We start from the raw sequence: 11,856 nt of genomic DNA on the forward strand, positions 1-11,856 counted from the left end.
GAAGGGATTTAATGATCATCTAGTTACAACCCCATGAGACACCTTCCACTAGACCCGGTTGCTTCAAGCCCCATCCAACCTGGACTTGTAGGAAAGGGGCACCCACAGCTCCTCTGGACAGCTTATGCCAGTGTCTCACCACCCCCACAGTAAAGAATTTCTTCCTAACAGCTAATTTAAACCTACCCTCCTCAACTTTAAAGCTATTCCCTCTTGCCCTATCACTGTATGTCTTCGTGAAAAGTCCTCTCCAGGACACTTGTAAACCCCACTTATATGCTGGAATGTGCTACAAGGTGTCCCCAGACCTTTCCCTACTCCAGGCTGAACAGCCCAAATTTAACCAATATGGAGAAGCAGAGGGGCAGACACTGATCTCTTGTCTGGGGCACACTCAAGAGAAAGCCCTGAGGTTCTGTCAGGGGACACTGAAGTTGGAGATCACGATGAGGTTCCACATCCAGAAGGTGGCTGGATCCTGGAAGAGGCTCCCCATGGAAGTGGTCATAGCACCAAGCCTCACAGAGCTCAAGAAGCATTTGGACAACGCTCTCAGGTACATGGTGTGATTTTTGGGGGTGTCCTGTGCAAGGCCAGGACCTGGACTTGATAAGTCTTGTGGGTCCCTTTAAACTCAGGATATTCTATGATTCTGTGATTTGTGAGGTTCAGATGTTAATGATCAGTAGAGCCTCAGCAGCACTCTTCTTTCTGCACTCTGCCCTCATGAGAGGACTCCAAGAGTGGGGGCAGGACGTTGGGGGTACATTAAAAAAAAAGTTTCAAAAGCAAAATGTAGCACATCCTTCCATCTGAAACACAATATTTCTTTCAACACCTAGTATTTTTGACTCAGCAGTGAGATTAGTAACAGTTCTGGTGTAGGCTGCAATGGTCCAAGAGCATAAAGGAACTCAGGCTGGCAAGAGTTTGTCATTTTACCAGCTTGACAGGGCACTTCAAACTTGTGAGTTAGACACTTGCCAGCAATCTGCCAGAAGACCTTTTCCTAGAATAGCAATCAAACACTAGAGTTAAAAAATTTATTGACCTAGGTCACAGCAAGGGGGAGAGAAGTAGATGACATTGCTCCACACACAGCGTGGCATTCACCTCCATATGCTGGGTCTATGAAGAAGAGAGGAAGAGAGAACTGTCCCCACCAGGTGCATGGTACCTGTCAAAGCACAACAGCATGAACAGTTCCTCTTCTCCCAGCTCAGCAGGCTGAGGGCAGTCCTCACCACAAGCCTCACATTTGCACTGTGAAATCGCTCTTCAAACAAGTACTTGCAGAAGAATGGAATTATGCTTTGTCGTGTTAACACCGATTCAGTTCTAACAGAAAGATGCACTAAAATCCAAGTGGTTCTAAAACACCACGGCAGATGAACCAGTTCATTCATATTAGCAAGAAGCATCTGATTCGCACAACAGGGAGAATCTTTTCCACAGGAGACTTGTTTAAAATGTCTAAAAACTTCAGTGAAATCCACTTGTCTTTGATGACATTGCATCTTTTCAATTAATTTTTCTTTGTAAAGCTGTAAAAGTAGAGGCACACAGGCTCAAACACTCCCTAAGCTATTCCAGTAAAATGGGGAGCTCATAAATTTTACACCAGAGCATAAGCCAGTGAGATTTCTTCTGATACCAAAGTAAGATTTCAACCAACAATAGCTAAAACCTTGCAAATTCCCTCAGAGATTCTGCACCAGCTGTCAGCCCAACTGAATGCAAGGAGGTGGAGCCCTTTACCTGCATGCTATGTTTTTGGGTTTTTTTTAACTAGAAAAAAATGCAGTAACTTGAACTTATGAACAGTTTTCTATCAGAATGCGCTGTTTTGCTCAGATTATTTATGTATCTCAGATTATTGTGTATGGTATGACATTCCAGTGCTTTCAAAGAGAAACTAGATAGAAACTGCATTCTTCAAAGCCTGCAAATTAAATGACAAAACCAGCTGTCAAGACTCATTGCTATGGTGTTTTTGCATATTTTCCAGGTACACAACCTCAACAGGCAGAGGAAAAAGAAATTTCACCTCAAAAACCTTTTATTCAGTGATCATATCACAAAAGTCTTCCACTAAAAATATAAAATGCAACTGGGTGCTTTCAAGGAATTGTGATCATGGTACATACATTATATACCAGAAGCATCTATTTTATGTATTATATACACACATACATATTTTATGTGTATGTACACAAAGATAAGAAAACAGGAATTGTTTTCCCATCTTTGCAACAAAAGATGGGAAAATAAAGGATTCTCTCACTTTCAAGATCTGATTTTGTAGAGGCCCTAGATAATCACCGTGTTAGTAATATTAATGAAAAGTAGTTAGATCTGGGCTCCAGAATATTGCAAAGCAGCACATAAAAGTCTGACATTACCCTAGGAAGCAATAAGGACACTGCAAAAACACCAAGTTCAGTATTTCTTACTTTAAAAAGTCAAACTCTTTAGTATTTTCCCTCTTCATTACCAGGCTTGCTGCACTGCTTACAACTGTATCTTTCATGAATCATCACATATCATATATCACATTGGAAACTAAAGGTAGAAACCCTGAATATAATCTCCATAAGGAAGAAGTTAAATCTTCTTTCTAATGCCACTTTTGTCAATGGATTATTGCTAGAGAAGGTCAGAAGCATTAAATCATTCTCCATATTTTCTGAAAGTCATCTCCATCATGAAAGAAAGAAACAACTGAAATTTGACTATCTGAAGCAAACAAAACTAAGTCTTGTTTACGGGGCACCACTTCTAGTAACAGAAAGCAGGACTGTTACATTTGAAATCAACCAACCTACTTGCTTCTTCAGCATTCTTGTAACTATGGAAATAGAAATATACAAATTACTTGTATTCAAATCCACATTTATTATCTCCATGTAGTGCAGCTGGGTGTGACTGACATGCTTATAAGAAACACAAACTAAAATTTAAAAACTTTGTTTCAAAGCTCCTCCTGGGAAAATGGGACACCTTATTCATCTTTCCAAAGTTCAAAAGGCTGGGGGGGGGGGGAAAGACTTAAAGCCTTCAATGCAGAAGGAAAACAAAAACCAGACAAGAAAGGATTTGCAGTTGTCTTCAGAAACAACAGCTCAGTGATGTTTTGACTAAACTTTAAGATAGTAAGATATAGATACAGTCTAAATCAGGATAGTTTTCAAAATATTTTCTGAGAACTATTCTATCAAGACACAGTCTTCCCCGTTTCTACTATGCAAAATGCATCTATGAATTTAAACTCGGGCTTTCAGCTCTCAGCCATCACATGCTCACAGATAGAGCTCTGTCTACTGAAGCACTAAAACAAACAGCAGAATTTTAGTCAGTGTTTATTCATAAGCTAGACTGCTTAACCGACCTCTAGTGCTCATCATCTGGAAGCTCCATAAACCTCCAGGTAATACAGGTGACAAGGTGCTAGCAGGCAGGAACATATCCACAAACCTCTCCCCACCTACAGTTTTCATGACTACAGCACAAACAGATGTTTTAAGTTTCAAAAAGGCTTCAGAAACTCACCTAACTTACAGGTAACAGCTACAACTCACCTACCTGAGGACCGTCCTTCAGCGTAGCAGCTGCAGCAAAGGATGGGTTTCCCTGCAGCCTCTGCCATTAGCGGAGGCCACAGATAGTGTGTCCTGTCATATTTCGTGCTAGGGCAATTAGCTGGTGGAACTGCATCCTTCTGGTGGTAGGCCTGGGAATGGGCTGAGGAACTTGCCCCATTTGGTTCTTGATGTGCCCAGGTCTCCCCATATTGCTGACAGCCTCCCCTAGCTGATATGGGGTCTGTTAGGGCACAGAAGAGGTAGTGAAGGAAGAAGGTCAAAACTTAACCCAATAAGGACTGTGTTAAGAAGGGTAAGGACTAACACCTCCCTTTCAATAAAGAATTATCATAGGCATAAAACAAGCTATAGTAGCAAAACTGCACAGGCATTATGATTAAGGAGAGACTGATTTTTCAGGCTCAAACAGAACACGGGAATTTACGCAAGCAGTAAAGAAGAGAATTTGAAGTCTGCATTTGGATCGCTTTCATTGGAAATCAACACGAAGTACAACCGGTGACCTCAGCTAAAGAATCAGCTGCTGGGAGCTACAGCATTCTGCCAACGAATGAGAAAATTGATAAAAAACCCAACATCTCTAAAACAGTTTTGTCTTGATTGAACTCATGATTTGTAAAGATCAAAAGTGACACTAGTCAATCAGAGAAAGTACCTAGAAAGCAAGGCACACATAGGTCTCCCCCGATCTGCTACTCACAACCTGCGTACCTATTCAGGTCATTGCTACACAGTCATAATTTCAACAGCAGGAAAGGACCAATCATACAAAATATTTTCTAAACATAATAAAGCATTTTAAATACAGAATACAAACATCTAGCTCAGAAAAGTCTCTAATTTTCTTTCAAGTGTAGCCTTTCTATCCACCTTGTCTTCTTCTGGCACTCCACAGCATTTGGAGTGATGATCTATATCCTACACCTCTCTGCCTTTCCTCACATAAAATCTGAATTCTTTCAATATCAATACTCTACAGAAAATAGCTATGGGCAATAAATTCAAGATAGGTTTTTTCCTCCAATTTCTATTTAACAGACTTACTAGAAGCCCTTTTCAGTTATGATTTTTCTTTTTTCATAACATATGAAGAAACAGAATTTTTTATAGGTAAATGCTGACAGCAGTTAATCATGCTGCAGTCTGTCAAAATATCCCATGAACAGAACTGGCTAAAGGAAAAGGCTATCTACAAAAAAGTCTTATCAAGATAGATGGGCAGATCAAGAATCTGACTCCAAGGTTGAGGTCCAATGGCACTACAACACTTTATGCAGCCTTTACCTATGAGACTACTAAACCCACAACTGAGATTTTGCTGAAACAATCTCTCCTGCAAGATTAATGACTACAGTTTCAGGCACAAGTGAACTGCAATTTCCACTAGTGGAATAAACTTAAAACCAACTAATAATCTTGCATGCAGTAAAATGTCTAAATTCAAACTAACACTCTTATTACTTTGCTTCTAAATCCTGAATCATCAGAAAGTCACAGGATTTTACACAACAGCCCTTCATGTTATAACTAACAGCATCTGAGCAACAAGATATTAAATACAACCATCTGTTGATTTATATCAGTATAAACGTTGAGACACTATACTGAAATTTTAAAGTCTCATTTTGATATCCACCACACGATCCTGCATGTAGACAGCTCCATTCTGTTTAACCTGAGCAATAGCCGATGAGACAGAAACTCACGCAAAAACCTCATGGCAAGAACCCTTCAGAAGCTGAGAAGGATTTATTTGGGAAGAGTATTAGTTGTTAGTATTCAAAAGTTAGTGTCAACTTACAGTTCAAAGCATTCTACCCTCTGTGCTGTAAAACAAATAAAACTGATTCACTGTCTGCAAAACAGAAGTGCCGCTGCTCCCAAAATGAGGCATTTAAGTGAACTACTCTCACTCTGACTAGAAACAGTAGTGTTTATATGGAAGTGTGCTACAAACAAAACCAAAGAGATACCTGAAAGGGTTCTGTCTCTTCTCAAAAGCAACACTTTTACAGCTGACCCCCAGACCCGTTCTCTGCCACCCAAATTTTTTTCCAGACATCTACAGAGGAGCCACAAGGCACAGAAATGCCCTTTCCAAGGGCACGCTACTATCAAAGTCACAAAGAGGCCTAGATCAAATGCACACTGATCTCTTAAGTACCCGCTATCATCTTCACTGCAATAGGGATTGTAAATTACAGCTGAGGATCAGAACTAGAAGTAAGGAGGCTGTAATTAAGAGGATTTACTTTTGTCAGGTTTTGATTTGTTTAAGGAAAACAGTGTCAAGTTGGCAAGAACAGTTGGATTGGACGAGTAAAATCACTGTGAATTACTTTAATTTGCGTTGCATAGCCCTGTATGCAGAGGTACATCTGTAAACCTCCCCAGCACATACACACCTTCCCGAATGAGAACCGAGACTTCCAAGAAGCAGCGCCGGCAGCCCACCGTGCAGGAAAGTGTAACTCATGAATGAGCTCCCAGAGCAGCAGCAGCCCGGCGTCTCTTAAGAGCTCTGAAATCAATTTACTGCTGCCCTGGTGTCAGGAGGATTTTATGAGACACACTTTCCTACTCCCATTCCGAAAAATGGCCACCCGTGGCTCTCCGAAACACCCGGTGAGATGAAAGACCCACCGGCGATTTGGCACACTGGGCCGATTTAAGTTCCAAAGGCGCTGAGGATGCTTCTGGAAACTAAATTTCAGGTCGTGTGCCTCATTCATACCCAATTACGCGAACACACAGGGGCGAGCCCCTCTCGATGTCTCCTCCTGCTGGAGTTTCCTGCTCGCCCGAAGGAGTCGCTTGGGCGAGGGAGGGAGGACCCCCAAACTTCGGAGGCTCAGCCCCGCTCCGGCCCGGCCCTCCCGCCCTCAGCGGGCTCGGGGTGGGTCGCGGCTCACCTTGGGCGATGGCGATGGACTCGAAGCGGTGGAGCTCCCGCAGCAGGCAGCTCCGCTCGGTGGAGTGCAGGCTGTAGATGAAGTCGCGGGCGCCCTGCGCTGTGTTCAGCGCCTCCATCGGCTCCTTCTTGGGGTGGGTGCCGAGCGCCCGCGACCCCCGCGGGAGGAGCAGCCCCTGGGCGCCGCCCCGCAGGTTGCCCAGGCGGCGGCGGCAGCAGCACCGCGGGCCCCGCAGCGAGCCCAAGCAGGACGAGGGGACGGCGGCGGGGCCCCCCGGCCGCCCCAGCAGCAGCGCCGCCCGGCCGAGCCACGCCGACATGGAGCCGGGGAAGGGCGCGGCGCTCGGGCCGCCAGAACCGCCCGCGGCCGAGTCGCCCGGGCCGCGCTCCCGCGGCTGCTCCGCCGGTGGGGCCGGGCGGTCCGCGCCAGGCACCGCCCCGCCGAGCTCCCGCCAGCAGCGGCAGCGCCGCGCCGCCCCGCCCTGGCCCGGCCCAGGGCCCGGCCCCAGCCCCGCTCCGCTCGGGGAGTCTCGGCCGCAGGGCGGGGCGGAGGGGCCCGAGGGGCGGCCCCGCGCAGGCGCCCGCCCGGCCGCTCTGAGGGGAGCGAGGCGGCGGCTCCTGGCGACCTCCGGGCGCTGGCCCTGGGCAGCGCTCGCTCCCAAAGCCTTCGTGTTAGAGCCGCTGTTACAGTGCCGGAGTGCTCACAGGGCTTCCCGCAGTGCCAGGCTCCAGCAGCTTAGCAGGGCAACAGAAATGAGGTTTGGTTTGTCTCAGCCGTTTTCCAGGCCCTTGCCTTAGAGTATTGTGGTGTTGTTGCATCATCCAGTTTTAGGTTTAGTACACTTCGCTTACATATAGCGGTTGTATTATTTTAAATTAATTGGCAGGTATTCTGCCTGACACACCCGGAACAGTTATTTACAACAAACAAACAAACAAAAACAACAAACACAAAAATCCAACCAAACAAAAATCAAACACATTCAGGACAATTTATGTCTTGAGGGAACAGAGGTTGCTTTAAAATCAGGCTTGGTTTTAAACCTCTCTCAGCTTCGCCACTACAGATACCATCCATGTGGGTTAATCTGCAATTGTTCACTGTTATGTCAAAACACTGTATTCAAATTGTATTGGATATTGTAATTAGACTGCAAAGAACCTTAGACAACCACAAGGGAATCACATATTTTATGCCTAGCTCGTTTAATACGAAGGTGATTTCAGAAGGCACTCAGAATTCACTGCTATATCTATAGCTCTTTGACACCAAAGGCAGCAGACCTACTGATGTACATCTAGGTGGTTTCTTCAGCCACAGGGATCTGCTGCCTTCTTGGAGGAAAGCAAACAAAAGTTTTAACTTTGCATGAAAAAGCAGCGTTTTCTTTCCATTTCCATGGCTGCAGAGTTAACATATGGTATACAGACAAAGATCTCATGATAAACAGAGATGTCTTACTTAGACTATGCATTTGAAACTATGGGTATTTACATATACTACGTGTACAGTACAGAGGGAGCAGAAAGTGAGTGCAGAAATGTATAAAAATAAGTTGTAAAGGCCTGGATATATATTTTAGTTATCACCCTGTTAGTGAAATAGCAGAGGTAGATGAGTACAGGCTACTATTTTCATTTAAATGCATTTTTCCCATTATTATTTCTATAGAGCCTGCCTATGAGAGGAGAGACTTTTTTCAGTACTGTTTATCTGCATTCAGAGCCACTAAGCCTTTGATGGTGTTCAGAACTGTGTGTATCTTGCCAATTGTTTTGTTGAAAAAATGGAATCTTCTGCTGTTCTTTGGGGGAAATATGGAAAACCGTAAAAGTTTTCAATCCCAGAGAACCGTAACAACAATATTCATAAATCTGTTAAAAAATGCTGTTAAAATTTTAGTAACCAGATCGCTTTTACAGAATAAAAGCATGCTTGTACATGGAAAGGCAGGACATGTAATGGGGCTACAAACACCTGAAAAAAATGACACATGAAAATTAAGGAAAAACCAAACTTTCCAGAGGCCAAACCTTTGATACTTCAATTTGATGCATTTCTGATTGTCTTATATGTTATGTTTGATTTTACGTTCACACAGCTGAATTGCACGAGACTACAGAGACAGAGCAAAGAAGGAACACTGGCCTCTGGCAAGAAAAGATACTTTATCTCTTTCCCACCACTGCAGCCCGTGTCACACTGTACAGATATTACAGAAGGTTTTTGCATCTGGATTATTCTTGGGGTGTTTTGACAGGACTCAAAACATTGCAGGTCTTTTCAGACACCAAAGGACAATGAGCAGGAAGTTTCTAGCATAGCCTTTAGGTATTTGCTGTATAGGAATATTCACTCAATAGAGAGATGCAAGGACATTATTCAAGTAGACATACAATACTGTTTTGAATATAAAGGTCATTACTTGTGTGTTAGGATTGAGATCAGGGATTAGCAGACAGTAAATTCTTCTGTGGCCATCAGCTGTGGTTTACACCTTTCCAAGGCTTTAAACTGCATTGAACAAATTGGAATAAAAATGTCATTTGAGGGACTATTCTGCAAGGACAGGAAATTACCTAAATAACCTAATATGTTTTTTCCATAATTTTTTGTTGGAGCTTTTATTTTGTGAAAAAGGGAAGTTGAACCCATTGGCTGAACTGACACTTTAATTAATCAGACTGTCGATTTAACTCAGTTCAGTGGGTGGTGTATAGTAATTTTCATTAGTCTATGACACTCCAGCAGAAATTCATATTTCTCACAATGTTCTGATAAATGCAGAAGTTTCCCCATATTTTCTTTTTGTTGATAATCTAATTTTTTCCTAATAATATTTATATTATGAGTGACCAAACTAATTGAGATATACACCAACTGTCAGAACTAGAAGGAAATTATTAAACAGAAAGTTAGATAAGTTCAGCCTAAAAAACTGGAAGGAACTTTATGTAGATAGAAGCAGAAAAATGCCAACCATCTTTAAGAGAATTTCTGTAAAGTCTTCTAGGGACTGCAGAGCTGAGAGACAAGTATTTTTGTGGATATTGGCAGGAAATACTTTGCAGCCCTCATCCTATATAAATAATGGGTATACATTTAATAATTATATTCATCTGTGGTCAAGTAATAGAATATTAATGAAGGAACTTTCTATTAAGGATGATTTCTCTGCCCAGTGTAAAGGTGAATATTGTTAGCTAAGGTGAGACCAATATTTAAAAGCTGATAATCGACAACATAAATTGCAACTACACACAGTTTGTATTTTACTAGTTAAAGTTTTATAAGTTTTATATAAAGTACTATATTTTGACCTATGCATCTCAAAACTTCTAGGTAACTTGCAGATAAATAGCCCCAGAGAGTACAAACTACTTTTATTTTGCCTCACATTTCTGAAAAACAAGTGGCTCCTCTGGTCCTGCTAGCCTAGCTAGGGGCTGACCCTATTGTCCTTTGTGTGCTGGCATGTGGAGGAATCCACAGAGTATGAAACACAAATGCTCACTCAGAAAAGGAACCCTAAAATACATTATTTGCTAAAATTTAAAATTCTATCTACAATCTAAAATATGAGTGTAAGACAAGTTTAGGAGGTTAAATTACCATTATTTATTGCAATAATGCAAAAAATGAGTAATATCATTTAGGAATAAAAGAAGAATTTGCAGTAGTCTTAAAAGAATAATCATAGAATCACAGAGTATCTTGGGTTGAAGGGACCTGAAGGATATCTCATTCCAACTCCCATGTCATGGGCATGGATGTCATTCACTAGACCTGGCTGCTCAAGCCGCATCCAACCTGGCGTTGAACACTTCCAGGGATGGGGCATCCAGAATTTCACTGGGCAACTTGTTCTGGTGCCCCACCATCCTCTGAGTAAAGAGCTCCTTCCTGTCATCTAATCTAAATCTTTCCTGTTTTAAAAGTTTAAAAGCATTGTCCCTTTTCCTGTCATGATCTGTCTGTGTAAAAAGTTGCTCTCCCAGCTTAAGAACTTAGAGGAGATCAAGTGCAGCCATCACCATTTCCCTCTTTCTAGAGCTTTGTACAATCACATGTATCATAATATTGATAAACACTTATAAATTATTTTAAGACAATTTTTGGCTTAGACTCTACTGGCTTTGTGGGGGACAGAGTTAAAGTTCTTTACAGTAACTGGTTTTGGGCTGTGTTTGGAATTTGTGCTGAAAACTGTTGATAACACAGGGATGTTTTAGTTACTACTGAACATTGCTTACGCAGTGTCAAGATCTTTTCTGCTCCTCATCTTTCTCATGTAACTTACTCCATGCTTTTGAAATTCAGGAAGCAGAAGGCACAATGTGAGGTTTGAACAAACCTGAAGATTGTGGTAGAAAACCACTGAAGAAGCTCCCTCTGGAACACTGTGCCTGAAAGGGATAGTGAGTTTATTGAATTATAAACATGCGGTTATCAAATACAAGATGTGAAGTTACACATATTCTGTCTAGTCTGTCTTTCAGGGTAAATGCTTCCAGAATATTGTATTCTGGAACAAATACAGAATGTATTTGTTCCTCAGTGTCCTCAGTCTAAGATAAACTGCACATAGTTAAAAAAAAAAAAATTTGGGAAAATTAGTAAAGATTTGGAAAAATGCTGGTTAATAAGAGATTTCAAAGATCAATATATTCACTTTATTCATTGGGAGTTTGTGAATTTTACATAAACATAGTCTTTAAGACACTTGCTTTATAAAACAACATTTTCAGCACAAAATAAAATTATAAAGTACAGTCACAGCTATCCAGGTATATTGATGTATGGCAAATCTTGAAGCCAAAACTATTCAGAATTAAAGCTTTATTTTAGCAGTGAAAATAATAACAACTGGAACAACTGTCTGAAGGGTAATTTTCTACAGGATGGGATCTGTTTCATATAATAATTACATCTTAGTTAAGCTCTTAGTTCTGCTTAGACAATCTCTTAGTTTTTCTTTAGACTTTGAAGAGCCAAATATAGGTGTTTACTATAATTCCTCCCACAGTTATAATATATGGTTCACAACATTTCTTCAAATGAGTCCTGGAGCTTTTCACACTAAACATAATGGAAAATTTTTCCCTTTGTTCTGCAGTATTTGTTTTCTACTTGGAAAAGATGAAGATTACTACTTCCTTTGAGATCAAATAAATGAGTGTGTTAGTAAATTGGGTAAGGTGGGAGCACTGAACTGTTTCAGTTAGTAAACTGCATTAAAATGTGTTGGGGGAATGTATGAAGAGAAATATTCCAAAAGAAGGTCAGGAATGTCAAAGGAAAGCAACATATACAGCTTACATTTGTTGAACCAACTTAGCTGT

At 41.7% G+C, this 11,856-nt stretch overlaps 1 protein-coding gene across 9 annotated transcripts in view; it reads right to left on the reverse strand.

Annotated features, from left to right (window-relative positions):
- The window catches only part of TMEM65 (transmembrane protein 65), a 154,515-nt gene extending 147,536 nt beyond the window's left edge, over positions 1-6,979 (reverse strand). For 2 of the 9 annotated variants that reach the window (XM_058833754.1, XM_058833753.1), the window contains exon 1: positions 6,515-6,975. In XM_058833754.1, the coding sequence (XP_058689737.1) occupies positions 6,515-6,833 (319 nt within the window). In that variant the 5' untranslated portion in view covers positions 6,834-6,975. Of the gene's footprint in view, positions 1-6,514 lie in introns of all 9 variants that reach the window. The other 7 variants (XM_058833756.1, XM_058833755.1, XM_058833750.1 and 4 more) reach the window with 7 other exon arrangements.
- Between the last annotated feature and the right edge of the window lie 4,877 nt (positions 6,980-11,856).

Source organism: Poecile atricapillus, chromosome 2 (genome assembly GCF_030490865.1).
Source record: "Poecile atricapillus isolate bPoeAtr1 chromosome 2, bPoeAtr1.hap1, whole genome shotgun sequence".
In the NCBI taxonomy this organism is placed as follows: Eukaryota; Metazoa; Chordata; class Aves; order Passeriformes; family Paridae; genus Poecile; species Poecile atricapillus.